This window comes from Sus scrofa, chromosome Y, assembly GCF_000003025.6.
Source record: "Sus scrofa isolate TJ Tabasco breed Duroc chromosome Y, Sscrofa11.1, whole genome shotgun sequence".
Classification (NCBI taxonomy): domain Eukaryota; kingdom Metazoa; phylum Chordata; class Mammalia; order Artiodactyla; family Suidae; genus Sus; species Sus scrofa.
This window is the reverse complement of record NC_010462.3, coordinates 167914-182363: the sequence shown is the minus strand read 5'-3', so window position 1 is coordinate 182363 and position 14450 is coordinate 167914. Positions and strand designations below refer to the sequence as shown.

At 60.4% G+C, this 14450-nt stretch overlaps 1 protein-coding gene across 1 annotated transcript; it reads right to left on the bottom strand.

Moving 5' to 3' along the window:
* LOC110257972 (short stature homeobox protein) lies at positions 297-9544 on the bottom strand. The gene is made up of 5 exons (XM_021080988.1): positions 9268-9544; positions 5823-6031; positions 2015-2072; positions 1806-1894; positions 297-565 (listed from the first exon to the last, which is right to left on the bottom strand). Exons 1-5 carry the CDS (start codon positions 9542-9544, stop codon positions 320-322), a joined length of 879 nt encoding a protein of 292 aa, XP_020936647.1. The 3' UTR covers positions 297-319.

Below are 14450 nucleotides of genomic sequence, written 5' to 3'. Positions count from 1 at the left end.
AGGGTGGGAACGCTGGCAGCAGAGGAAGCGACGGGGTGCGGCACGTGGCCCAGGGTCGGAGGCGGAGGTCCAGGGCTGGGTTGGGTAGTCCCACCGTTGCCTGCGCTCTCTGCGGCACAGACTCTGTGAGGGTCGGGCGGGGTCGTGCGGTCCCGGGCCGCCCCCTCTCTAGGCCGGCCGGGGCCCCCGGGGCTGCCCCGGGCGGGGAGGCCTCTGCGCCCTTGCTCTGGGGAGTCTGTGCGGCCGTCGGAGGCGAGAATGCGGGGCGCAGCGCGGACGGGGTGGCGGAGCCGGGTTGGGGGCGGAGCCGGGCGGCGGGTCAGAGCCCCAAGGCCTCCGCGTGCTTGCGTGCCTTCAGCCGCAGGTCGGCGATACTGGAGTTCTTGCTGTTGCTCTTGGCGGCGGCGGCCACCACGGCGGCCGCCGAGGCCGACTCGGCCAGGGACGCGATGGGCAGCCCAAAGGGCGGCGGCGGGAACATCAGGTAGGGCGCATGAGCCGCCAGGTGCGGGTGCAGGTGCGGGTGAGCGTGCGCCACGCCTTCCAGCTGCAGCTGCGCCTGGACCTGCCGGGACAGACACATTGCGGACTCCGCTTCTAAGGGGGCTTTCCCGCCCCAAGACCCCGAGGGCGCCTCCTCTCCCGCGGACACCACCGCGCACTGTCCTCTGGACACCCGGTGTGCGGGCGAGGTCCCTGGCCCCTTCGGACAGAACCAGATCTGGGGAACCAGATCCCTGCGCCCGCGTCCTGGGGAGCGTCTGGCTGTCTACAGCTGGCACCTCTTCCTGCCCAGATCCTCCTCTCATTCTTTGACGCGTCGCAGCCTCCCCCACAACCACTCCCAGGGACCCAGAATCCCGAACCTTCCAGAAGCACATCCCCACCTAAGGGCTCGCACAGCCTAATTTCACTTGGACCTAGGCTGACTCCACGTTGGGGCAGCTGTTCCTGCGATGCCGAGGGGCCACCCTGCCCTGGGGAAAGCGGCTGGGGGATGGAAGATGGGCCCAGCCAGGTAGGTGAGGACCCGAGGCAGCGGGGTGCAGGCTCCTCCCTGTGCACGGAGGCCCTGGACCCTCTTCAGTCTCGGGAGCCCCGAGTCTGAGAGCAGGTGGCTGGGCCAACCCCTCCCCCATCACCATGGTGTCACAGCTACCTGACCTCTCCAGGCAAGAACCAGACCCACCAGACCTCGCGCCCCTCAGCGAACCTGAGTCCCCATGCAAATGAGGGCCTGCAGGTAGGAGCAAAGGTGCTGTGCCTGACGGCCACGCCTCCGCCCTGCCGGGGGGGGCCCCCCCCCCCCAGCCGAGTCCTGAGGCTACGGGGCTCTAGCCCGCCTCCCTACTCTGCTCCAGGCTGGGCAGATGCCCCCACCGTGAGGCATGCAAGGCAAGGCCCAGGTCCAGGAGGGGCGCAGAACACCCTGAGAAGCCCTGAGCAAACTGGGGCGCAGGGCTGGGGGTTGACGTGGGTCCTCACACTCAAACCGGAGCAAACCCTCCTCCCACCAGCTTCCCAGGCGGCCAGCGAGTGGGTGGTTCCCGGGTGGGTGGGATTTTTTCCCCTCCGACTTTTGCACAATTGTGTTTGGGTTTATGTCCTAGCCCTCCCCAAGGGAACCCTGGGAGTTTTACGGCGTGAAGTTACTGCGTGCCAGCGGGTTTATAAATGTCCCCCTTGTAAAAGCGGCCTCCTTTCTTCGGCGAGGGCGGGAAGAGCCCGCGGAGGCAGGACGCCAGCTCGGCGGGGAGGCCGCGGGCCCGTTAGGTTCTTCGGAAGCAATGAAAAAAACGAGCTACCTGTTGGAAAGGCATCCTTAGCGCACCCATGTTCACGTAGGGAGCCACCCTGCAGGCGTCCAGGTGGCTGGCGGTGCCCAGGATAACGCCTGCGGGAGCAAACACAGGAGGCGTGTACCCCGCGCCTCCTCCCAACGCCTGGGGTGGGCCCGCCCCAGCTCCGTGGCCGCCGGCCCAGCCCCCCCGACGCCCGGCGGCCCCTCACCTACCTTTGTGCATCTGGTTCTCTTGCTTTCTGCACTTGGCTCTCCGGTTCTGGAACCAAACCTGGGAACAGAACGGACAGACGTGCACCCGGTGAGCCCGCCCGGCCTCAGGGAGCAAGGCCAGAGTCAGTGCAGGGGTCTCGGGGAGCCATTGCTCAAAGAGCTGGCCCCTCCCTGCCTTGGACCCCTCTCTCTCTCCGACCCCAGCACCCCGGAAGTGGCTGCCAGGAGCTGGGACTGTCTTCACTGCCCTCTAAGTCAACATACACCCCTCCTTTTTTTTTCCCCCTGCACTGCACCCTTGGCAAGCAGAAGTTCCCTGGCCAGGGATCGAACCCACACCACAGCAGTGGCTGGAGGCACAGCAGGGGCAATGTTGTATCCCTAACCCTCTGAGCCACCAGGGAACTCCCACTCTCACATCTAATGCGAGTATGCGGGTCCTCGGATGTCCCAGAGCGCTCAGTGTAGAAATTTCCCCCACCACCCCGTGGGGCTCAGGTAGAAGCTGACCTTCTGCCCTCACGTCTTGCCTTCTGGACCTTGGCAGCGCATGAAGAGGGAGGGCACAGGTGCATAGACAACTCCAAATCCGGCCTCCTCCCCGGTCAGGCTCCGGATGCCCTCCTGAGTCTAGAAATGTCCATATCTTCCGTGTGCTCCCTGGAAGCCTGGGGTCCCCTTTACTACTACAGAGCCAGGAACCTCCTAAAGACCAGGCACACCCCAAAAATGTGTGCTCTGCCACTGCAGGCACCGGCCTCCTAAGGACATCTCATTCTTCGGGTGCCCTCTCCAGGGGTCGGGCAGGAAAGGGGGTTGGGCCCTGCCCAGCCCAGCCAGCTTCACAGGCCTGATTGCAAGCTTTGGGTGCAAAGCGTGCCCCCCCACCAACGCACACTCCCCTCTCCTCCAAAGGGCCCGAGGGCCACGGAGGCCACAGATGCCTCCCTCCTCCCTCCCCCACCCCAAGATGGTCACTGGCTGACCGTGCAGAATCACTAGCACCGAGAGAGCCTTCCTGCCGGCCACTCTCCACCCCACCCAGGAGATTGAAAGCTCAACTTTTCCATCGCAGGCTCTGACAGGACAGTTTTCTATCCAAGACTGAGCCATGGGCCAATGGCGGGATTGTCTTTCCAGAAGGTTCGAAAGCTCACCCCGCCAGCCAGGCTGCAGGGAGCCTGACAAACTTTGAGGCAGTCTCCCCCCCACGGTACTTCCCCAAACCGTGCCGCTCCAAGCCAAGATTGGCTGAGCTTTACTCCATTTCCAAAGCCTGCACTCACAGTCTTCTCCCCCCACATGGCACCCCCACGCCGGAGCCCCCCAACCCAAGCCGGAGGTCCCAGTGGACCCCTTTCGGACCTGAATGCCTCCCTCTCCTTGCGGCCCGCCCCTGCCCCGGACCCAGAGCAGAGCCAAATGGGCACGTCCTACCCCACCCCCACCCCAAGGCATTTTTCAAAAACAGAATCCTATTTAAATCCAGAAAGCAAGCTCACTTTCTCTTCAGCGAGGGGAAAGGGGAAAAAAAAAAAAAAAGATTATGGAGAATAAAAGTGATGAATTAGCCGCTGCGTTCTGTGATAATCCATCAGTCTGGGGGTGATTCACAATCAATTCCAATTAGTCGTGAATATGGTAAGGAAGCTGTACTACAGTGGTTTAGACAGTTATTTCTTCATTAAGGAGCAGTCGCTGATTTCTTTCACAAATGCTGTAATCTGATTTCCTTTTGATTTCCATTACAGACAGTGAATAATGACATTTAATTTAGCTCTGCGCCATAAACCCAAAGATATTTGTTGTAATTAAATTACCGCCCGCTCCTCACCGCGGTCTCATAACTTTCGATTATAACCCTGACAGCTGTGTGATGTGAGTTTCCACTACAACACTAAAAATAAAAGGTTAATAAGGACCAGCTTCCAAAGGGTCCCCAATTTATTTACAGCAAATTTCCACACTAAATTGAAACTCTATCCTTGAACGACACAGGACAGGCTGTACTGAAAAGGATTACCGAAAGGTTCAGAGAAGGATTAAAATCTACTGCATTTTCATCTCTTCCTGCCCCCGCTTTATTTTCCCTCCCGCAGCCCCCCTGACTTCTGCACAACTGACCGGGGTGCACATTTTAACGAATTGGCTGTTATGAGGACTTTCTGGCTTCTCTTTACTATAGGAGTCTTTTCTCCGTGGCCAATAGGAAATTATTTCTTTTTCTTCTATTCCCACGTTTGTTTTTATTATTATTTACAGTCGTTAAATTTTAATTCGCCTCTGGATCGATAGGCACTCCGTTTCCCCACCCCTTTTTATTTTAGGGCCTTTCTCAAGATCTGTAGCCACCCAAGAACCAATTTTCTGCCAACCGCCTCCTGCTAAGGTGCTATCCAGTAATAGACTACTGAAAGAAATAGTGTGGAATTAAATTACAAGTAATTTATTTTTATAGAAACAGTACATCAAGGCCTGGAGATAATACAGGCAGAAGGACTGTGAGATGACATAAAAGTTGATGTCCCCTTCAGCGAAAGTTTAATCTTTTCATTAATTTATATGGTGCAGCCCCATCCATCTTTCGGGAGAAAGGTGGTCAGCCTGCCTGCCCACCCCCGCCCTGGCCACGGATGCCTGGGGACTGGGGGACACTCCTCAGGGCTGTTCTGCCCGTGGTCCCAGCAAAGCAGGATGGTCCTGGGCACCACTGCAGCTGAGAATTCTGGACACACTCGGAGACGCATTGCACTTCCTCTGAAGTAATCGGGGTTTTTTTGTTTTTTGTTTTGTTTGGTTGGTTGGTTGGTTGTTTTTTTGTTGCTGCAACCGGGAAGGAGGAAAGGAGCAAGGGGGCAAACAGCTCCCCCCCCCCCAATTAAGGATTTCATAAAACACTATCCGTAGAACGCTTTCTGTGTTTCCACTTCATCAGTCAAGCCCGGCGAAGCTGTGTTTAACTAGGTTAACCCTTTATCAAGAAGACACCCCGTTCCTTCCAAGCCCTGGCTTTACACGTGCCCCTCCCCCGTCGGCAACACTAATTCCATTTATTTAAATAACCAGTCCCCTGAGACCCTGACCCCCTTTTCCTTCTCTCCTTGGCCCTGCTGTCCTGCCCAGAACCGTCAAAACCGACGGGACCGGGACGCCCAGCAGAGCCCCGAGGCCGGACCTCCCACCTCCCGGGAGAGGTCTGCACGACCTGGAGGAGACGACTTTGAGGGAACCTCTGCTCCCCTCCCCCATAAATAAATGAATACATTTAACTTCTCCTTGACAAAGCCCCTGAAAGGCTCACAGGAGCGTCCCTTCTCAGCGCACGTGCGGGCGCACACCCAGGGCCCCCGCGGACGGTGGCTCGCCAGATGGGCATCACGAATTCATGCGCCCGCGTGTCCCCTAGCCCTCGAGCCCCCCTGCCCCGCGCCTGGGCTAATCCGGCCCCGCGCGGGCAGCAGCGGCCGCTCATCCAGACGCCGAGTGTGCGAGACGCCCCCCCCCACCCCAACCCCAGCCCCTCGCCTCCCCTCCCCAGCTTGCCGCTCCCTGGAGTGGAAGGTGGGGGCTGGCGAAGAGCGGGGAGGAGAACCAAGTCATTGGGAAGTAGAGAACAAAATTCCTGATGAGCTGGAGGTGGAGGGCAAGCCTGCCGGGCAAGGCGCTAACGACCCGACTCGCCAGGCCCTGGGGCGCCCTCGAAAGGCCGGGGTCCAGCCCGCCCCGCGCGTATCCCCGCTCCGGGAAGGGCGCGGCGGCCGAGCCAGGGGGGCGCGCCTCGGGTGTCCCTGCCGGGCGGCGGTCTCACCTGCACGCGCGCCTCAGAGAGCCCCAGGCGCTGGCTGAGCTCCTCGCGCATGAAGGCGTCGGGGTAGTGCGTCTCGTCGAAGAGCCGCTCCAGCTCGTTCAGCTGCTCCAGCGTGAAGTTGGTGCGGCTGCGCCGCTGCTTCAGCTTCGTCTGCCCGTCCTCGTCCTCTGACTTCACGTCCTCGCGCTTGTCCTTGCAGTCGTAAATACCTGCGAGCGGGGCCGAGGGCACAGCTCTGAGGCCCCGAGGCCCCCGTCCGGCCCCGGAGCCCCTCCACCCGCTCCCGCCTCTCCCGGCTCGTGCGAGGGGCAAGCCTGTGTGTGCCCGCGGCGGAGGGGCCTCAGTGGCCCACGAGCCCGGACGCAAAGATGCGTCAAGTCGATACGGCAAACTTGGGGGAAAGACGCGCTCTTTCATAATAACTCGGCACCAGCGCCGGCGCCTCGGCGGCCGTGTTCCTTGGCCTAATCTCTGAATACTTTCCTCAATTACCCACTTCGCCTCTGTTGATATATTGACATAGCCTAACCTCTCCCTCTCTCTTTCTCCCTCTCTCTCTTCTTTTTTTTTTTTTAAGGGAAGTAGAGTGTTAAATATTATTAAGTCAAAGAAGCTTAAGCAGAATCGCTCAAGTGTGGGGTCCCTGGTGGCGCGCCTGCGGAGGGCGCAGGGAAAGCCCAGGCCCGCTACGGCCCTGGCCCAGGACATCCACTGTCCCCGCCTGCAGCGCAGCGGGACAAGGCCGCGCCAGCCGGGCCGGAGCCTCCCTCAGGACAACGTGGAGCTGGTTGTCTGCCGACTCAGGTCTCTTTATGACCCAGACAGCGAAGCCATGTCTTAATGTACACCTGCGTGACGGCTGGGGATGTGTGCGGCAGCAGAGTCCTTTGGCTACCTGGTCTGTCCCTTGGTGTCTTGGACACATATTCTCGTGCCCCACCAGGATGCCAAGAGTGGCACTTTTCTTGCATCCAAAAATTATGAAAGCGCCTGTATTTGCTGGGGAAGCCGGTAGGGTGTCAGGCAATAAAGTCAGGATTTAAGAAATTCTAACCTGGCAACTTCTCCTTCTCACCTTTAGGAAACAGAGCCCCTCACCAAGCTCAGATTTAAAATAAAAGCTGGCCCCTCGGTGAGAGCTGTATTTCAGCAGCCTTGGCGTTTTCTGGTGCTGTTTCTCCCCACCTCAGGACCCCGTGCCCTCCTAGATGTCCCCTCTTGCCCTCCAAATGTCCCCTTGTGTGTCAAGAAGAGGCCGCCCCTCAGGAGTCCAGAGCCCAGGAGGCTTGGGTCCCACGAGTTCTGAAAGGGCCTGGAAGTACCGCAGAAGCCCCTCGGCCAAAAGCCCAGAAGCTTGCAGAGTGGGAAGCCCCAAACCTTCTGCGTGGCCGGAAGGAAACGCTGATACCCGCCTCCCCACAGGGTCCCTGAGCCCAACAGCGGAACCCAAGTCCTGAGTCTGCCTAAAAGTCTCTTCTCCAGGCTTCTGAGCCCTGAGCTCTCAACTCCAACTGGGATTTCAAATCCCCCTCACCACCAGAAAGAAATGCATTTCCAAGGGTACCCTGTGTCTCCCCAACCATCAGTCCTTTCCCAGAGCCCCCAACTCTGCTTCCCCTTCAGCTTTCTTAAGTCTGGACCTGAGGGATTGACGCCAGCCGAGAAGCTGCCCTTCAAAGTCCTCCAGAACCCACAGCAGGCTCTGCAAAGCCCACCGGCCCCAGCGCACGGCTCAGCAGGACACGCTGCTCCGGTGCCCAAGACACCGCATTACTCTGGAGCCACACATCTCCCATGGGCTCAGTCCTTGGTGGGTTCTGCACACCCAGGGGAGGAGAAGGTGCAGCTGGGGTTTTCCAGCCCCTCTGCTGCCTCGCTTCCCTCTCTGTTTCAAAAAGGCCTGGATCTGCTCACCTCCCCAGGGCCATTTTTTTTTGGATCCGGCCCCTCAGCTGCTGGGGTGAGAGAAGGGGCCTCGGCCTCTTCTGATGGCACGGGAACCCAGCACCCAGAGCCCTGGGAGGTCAACTGTAGGCCCTGACCAGAGCGCAGACAGCTGACAGCTGTGTCTTCAAAAGAAACTCTCCTCACAGGAAGCACAGAGCCAGGTGCCCCAGGCCTCACCACGGGGTGAGCCGGGCAGGCCAGGCCCAAGCTGCCCGGGCTGCCAGCTCTCTGCTTCTACAAGGTCAAGGCCTCTGGAAGATGTCTGGGTCATCTGCTGAGCTGCAGGGCCAGCATACCTGGACCCTGCTGCCACAGCTTAAGGGCCACAAGACCAGGGGACATGGGCTTCCTGGAAGGGAAGCATCTGTTCATTCTGGACCCTCGGAAGGCTGACGGGGAGTGAAACAGGACCCAGGAGCCAAAGCTTCCGAGGTTCCCCTCTGTGGCATCAGGCACAGATCTTCATACCCTTTCAAGTGGTGCCCCCTGAGAAATCCAGCCAGTTTCAGTCCTGATTTATAGCTGCTGGTTGCTCTGTTTGTACAGCTCTTCCCCCCCGGGTGGGACCACCCCTGCCCCTCTGGGGGAACCCGTATAAATCTGCCTTTTCCCGAATTCAACAACCGAGCACGCGCTGGGGAGATTTTGGGAAAAGCAGCAGAAGGAGGCCCAGGACGCTGTCGGCCTGCAAGAAGGCCAGCTGCACCCTGACGCCCTGGGGTAGGGCGGCCCATGCCCGTGGCCACTAGCTTCCCCGGGGCCCTTCTACCCCGTGCAGACCCTGACCACCTGCAGGCGCGGGGCCGGTTTTAATTTACAGTCCAAGATCAAGTCCCAAGGTTCAAGGCGAAAGTTTTCCCTAAGAGGAACTAGTGCCGAGGGGCGCAGGATGAGGGACATAGGTGAAAGCGGCTCGCGGCGCCTCCCCGATCGCGGGCCAGCGCGGTGCTCCACGCTGCCCACGTCGAGCTGGGGCAGCCTGCAGGCGGTGGGCGCGGGCGGAGATGCAAGCGGATCTCCCTGCAGCCGTGGGAGAGGATGTTAGAAGGAACGGCAGGCAGACCTGCACGCGCCCGGCAGCCTTACAGCCGGCCTCGGGTTACAAACCCGTTCCTCCCGGATCCCCCTCAACCCGGGAAAGTTCCCGCTGCGGGGCCCGGCGCCAACGCCCTGCGAAGCGATCCGCGGGCAGCGCGCGGCCCCAGCCGCTGCCCATCCTCGCTTCCCCTGCCCGCCTCCTTCCCTGCCTCCCCGCCTCTCCCGCCGAATACTCCCGAAGCCGGTTTGCCTCCTTTCCTCGAAACGACCGGCCATGGATTGCTGGGGCCTCTCTGTCTGAGCCGTGGCTGTACATTCAGAGTTTGCGGTCGAATCGAGAGCAAGCCGCGGCGCCCGGGGCCGCCCCGCTCGCGGGGCGAGGGGCAGGCTGCCAGGCTCGGTGGCGAGGAGGCGCGGTGGTCCCCGGGAGGGGCCCGGACCCAGAGTCCCGAGAGCTTACCTTCCGCAGCCCTCCCCGTGCCGAACTCTTTCAGTTTGTCCTTGTCGTTGTCCACGTGGTCCTTAAAGAGATGCACCGGACAGTGGCCGCTGCCCTCCGTTATGTCCTGGAGGTTGGAATCCGAGCCCCCCAGCTCCCGCGAGCGGGCCAGTCCGCTCTCCAAAACTTCCCTGTACGTGATGGAGTCCTTCTTGCCTCCGCCGCCGCCGCCGCCGCCGCTGCTCTCTTTGCTTTTCTGGTCAAAAGATTTGGATACAAAAGCCGTCAGCTCCTCCATGGCTGCCGGGGGCTGCGGGGGTCCGCGGGGCTCGGCGGGGCTGGCTGGGAGCCGGGCTGTGGTCCGCACGCCTCCCGCGCGGAGAGGACGGTCCGTGTGAGGGTGAGATCCCTCCTGCTGTTATTTATGCCTTTCAATTTGAGATCTCACTATTTATACACGGCTACCTCCGCCCAACCCCCAGCGCTCCCTGTCTGCTGCAATTACAGCTCCCGGCTCGGCGGCGGGTGCAGCAGAGACGCTATCTCTCCCCCACCTCCAGTCCGGCAATTGGCTTTCTTTTCATTTCATCACTGTTTGGCGTCTGTGCACCTTGGTGTGGAGAGGTAAAGATCAAGTTTTTGAAGGGGGAGAGAGGGGAGAGAGGGCGCGCGCGCGCGAGCGGGCGCAGGCGCCGGCGCCCCAAACAGGTATGGGCATTCTCTCAACGGCTGGCGGAAACGAAACTCGAGGAGGAGTTTAGAGCTCGCAAGGACGTCCTTGCCGGCGGACACCGGGAGGAGCGCAGCCTCCTCGCGCCTCGAACGGTATCCTCGCCGGATGGGTCCCGGCGTGGCCGTGCGGAGACTCCGCCGAGGGGACCCGGGCGGCGGTGACGCGCCATCGCAGAGCAGGGTTGACTCCAAATTGGAGACGCGATGGAATTGCGGGCTGGAGCCGCCGCTGCGGCCCGCAGGGCGAACGGGTAGCGCAGGTGCGCGCGGCCTGATTGGGGAGAACAGCCCGAAGACCCCGAAAGGGAGAGGAAGGGGCCCCTGCCTCTTCGTGCGCGGGCGCCGGAGCCTAGGCGGCGGCGGTGCAGAGCGACTCGCAGACCTCGGAGAGGCAGGCGCCGCGGAGGCCGGACACACGGACGCCGCGGGCCAGGAGCGCCCGGAGCGCCGTGGTCCAGACGCCGAGAAGAAGCCGGCGGGTCGCTGGGAGAACTGGTTTGTACACAGCGGTCCTCGGGCGCGCGTCACATCCCGCTCGGCCGGACCGACGCAGCCTCCTTTAGAGCCGTGCTGTCAGCCTGGTGTCTGGGAGACTTATTGGGGGGAACTATAGGTATTTTCGGTTGTGCCACGGTGCTCGCAACCAGATCCTGCCTGTCTCGCAACTTTTCAATGTGCTTAGAAGGAGCCACCTTTTCTCGACTGCAATATGAATTTCATTTTGCAACTCCGGCAACCAGACCTGTCACCCTCTCTGCTCAATTCCATCTGCCAATAAAGTAACTTTGCTGTATCCCCCTCTTTTTTCTGCCATCTCTCCCTCGTCTCCCCCTTCCAACCCCTACCCCCACCCCTGCCCCATGCCAGAGTTGGGACCAGGCTTTTGGCGGGGGGTGCAGGGTGGAGGGGGCTGTTGTGGGTTTTTGAGGAGTTTCCTTGGCCTTTTCTGAGATCAGTTCTTCCTCCGCAGTGCCGGTTAATCAGACCCCAGGATGGGGGAACCGTCCGCGGTCCCCAGCGGCGGTGTGTCCGGCGTCGCGAGCCTGACTGTAGTTTCCTTCTTGGGAAGGAAGGTGAACATTTTCTCCGAAATTGGGACTGGGATCGGGTTCACACCGGGGTGCCTCGGTGGGGGGCGGGGGGAGGAGCTGTAAAGCCCTAGAGGCGGGGGAAGAGGGGGACCAGTGTGGAAACAGGCCAGCCCTCCCTCCCTCCCTCCCTCTCTTCCTTCCTTCCTCCTTCCTTCTGTCTTTCCTTTCTTCCCTCCCTCCCTTCCTTCTTCAGGTCCCTCCTTCCCTTTCTCCCTCCCTCGCTTCCTCCATCTCTCCCCCCTCATTTTTCCTGCTCTCCGCCCTCCATCCGTCCTCCGGGAACGGGGAAGCTCTGCGTCCAGGCCTCTCCGCGCGGTCCCGGCTGGCTGCCCTGCCCCGCGTGGGGCGGAGGCCAGAGCCTGGGGATTTGGAGGCTGCCGCCTCCCCTGGACTTCAAAAGCGAAAGGCGAAGACGCCCTTGCAACTTGACAAACAGGTCTTTGTCACCGCGGCCCTCTAATCAAAGTGGAGGCGCGCGGATATCACACAGAATTACAAATAGCCCCTCATACATTATGCATGCGGCTGCCTCGCGGGTCGGAGGGGGAAACGCCGAGGGCCGCACCCGGAGCGGGGGTGCGCTGGGCGCGCGCGGGGCGAGAGGCGGCCCAGAAGCCCACCATCCTTGCAGAGGCCCAGCCCCTCCTGAGTGGCCCCCTGTCACTCACTGCACGGGGCACATCTTCCACCCAGACCCAGTCTGGGGACCCCTGCCCACAAGTGAACTCTCTTTGCAAGAAGCTGGAGAGCTACCGGCTGGGAAACAAGAGACTGGGGTGGGTGGGCGGGAGCACTGGCGAGCAGGTCTCGGGAGAGGGGGTCATGGGGCCATCCTCAGAAGTAGGTGACTCTTCCTCACCTCACCCCAACTCCTCTCCTCCAGCCTCAGGTGAAGAGGCCGAGTTCCTGGGGACCTCTGTGGACCCCCACCTGCAGCCTGCCCCCCCCCCTTGGGGACCGTACCCCACCCTCCCCTACAACCTCAGGCACCCAGCCTTCCCTGGGGTCACAGAGGGCCTGAGGCTTCTCTGCAAGGAAAAGAGGTGATAGGCCCCATGTCCCCAAGAAGGGCCGAGACCTTGCACCCCACTCTGGAGGGCATAGGGATGGGACCAGCATATGGTGGCTTCCAGGGATCTCCCCACGGGGCAGCAGCTGGGGACTCTGGATATTCAAGACCCTTAGGCCAGCGAGAGAATTAGAACTGCCCCTTCCACTGCAGCCCCAATTTTGACTCCCAGTATATGTGAATCGTTTTAAAATAACCCATCCCTCCCGAGTATTGGAGCTTCCACCGACCCCCCCTCCCCCCCGCGCCAACATCTCCAGCCAGTGCCCAGGCCTGGCCTTGTCTAAGGGTTGCTGACCAGGGAGGGGAACCTCCTTTTTACAAAGTCACACGCTTTTTCTCTGGATGTGAGAAGTGACAGCCCCTTTCCCCCCTCCAACTTTTGGGAACCCCTTTTCCTCCCCGGCCATGGGCCCACGAGGTTCTGGAATTTTCTCCACCTTAAACCCAGATACAACAGTGCCCGGCAGCTGCATCGATCTCCACGTTTCAGCCTGGGCAAAGACTTTTTCAACCACATCTTTTTGCTAATTCAAAACCGTGCCAAGGCCGCAGGGTGGGTACAGTTTGTGAAATGTCACGTTTACATTTCTGCTGGGCTGAGGACAGGCTGGAGGGGCGGGAGGGACTCAGACCCTCCCAGGTCTAAGGGGCTCTTGTTCAGACTTTCTAGCTCCATTTTCCCCAGAGCAGGGGGCCCAAGAAGAGCGAAGACGATGGCGCTGAAAGTCCCCGCTTTGCTTCAAAGAAGAGAGATGCTTTCATGTCCCAAATGCATTTGGCCACCTCTGAAAGATGCCGCAGGCTTCAGGAAACTTTGTGCACAGAAACGAAAGCTTATCTCCTTCCCTAAAAAAAAAAGAAAAAAAGAAAAGAAAAGAAAAAAAGAGAAAAACAGCCACAAAAAAGCAAGGAGTCTGGGGCAGGGTGGAGAGCAGAAGAGGAGGGGTCTTGTTTCTGGAAGAAAATGGAAGTTTCAGTGCCAGATTTCACCAAAAGCTCCACGCACACCCTGGAGCTCTCCCTGGGGTCGTGGGTCCGCCAACACCATCGAGCGTCACAACGCTTCCGCCTCCCATGCCCCCGCTGCCCAGAAACCTGAGCGGACCAGCTGGCTGAGTCCCGGATGCCTGGTACGCTCCCACCCGCACCAGTCCATCTGGGAAGAGGCACAGACACAAAATGCAATTAAGGGAAAGAAAGTGCCAGGGGACTTGAGCTGCGGATGGAGGAGGGTCTCTGGTCAGGGGAAGGAGGCTGGAGGGTCCACTGTCAGTTCCAAGTGCCCCCATCCTCTGGGCTCCACCCCAGGAGGCCCAGGCTGCCCCAAGGCAGAGGAGGGTGGCTTTCCTGGGCCTCTGGCCGGTCGCTGCTCACAGAAACCCGGGCACTCTCCTTCCACACCAGGCTCTCGGAATTCCGCCACCCCCCACCCAGGCACAGGCCTGGGCTGGATATGCTGCACCCCTGGAGAGTCTACCCCGACTAGAGTCCCTCCAACAAGCCCCTCAGGCTCCCAGCTTCCTCTCCCATCCCAGGCCAAGCTGACGTGCCGGTCCCCAGCAGCAGAAACAACTTGAGCTGGCCTCTCCGGGTGTGTGAGTCTGGCCGGAAGCATCACACCAGGCAGGGCCAGGGGTGCTGGTGGTGGTGCTGGTGGTGGTGGCTGTGGGGTTTTCTGCCCTTCTCTGTCCCTTCCCACCTGCAGAAAACAAGGAGCAGGAACACTCCTTAGCTGCTCAATCCACTCTGGGACCACCATCTGGAAGGGCCGCTAATTCCACTGGGATGTCCAGGCACCGCCCTCCAGCCCGGAGCCCCCCAGAAGCCTAGGAAAAGAGGCTGTGGACACAGCTGTCCCCTCTCCCCAGCCACGGTCCCACATCCCAAGGGATGTAGCTGGGGGCAGACCCCAGGGGCAGACATGGCCTGGCGTGAGGAAATGGACAGCAATGGGTTTTGATGTTCTAACGTCGTCTGAGTTTCTGCCTGTGAAGTAGGTAAATTGTAACGAACTCCAGCTGCAGCTCACCCTCCATCTTCCTCGCGTTTTCCAAGCCACGGGACAGGGGGTCATGAATATGCCAATATTCAATATTTGGTTTATTTAATGCTGAAAAGGTAGGGCTCGGCATTCCACGTTTAGCCCAGGAACACGCAGCTCCTCTGATCCAAACCTATTTACTTTCAATCAAATTTCATGCCCTGGGCTTCTTACCAGCGGAGGAACACTCGCACGTTTGCTGCTGTCTGGGGCGCGGGTCCTCTGGGAGGGTGGGAGTCCGCCCACTCCATTTGCCCCACGGCCCGCA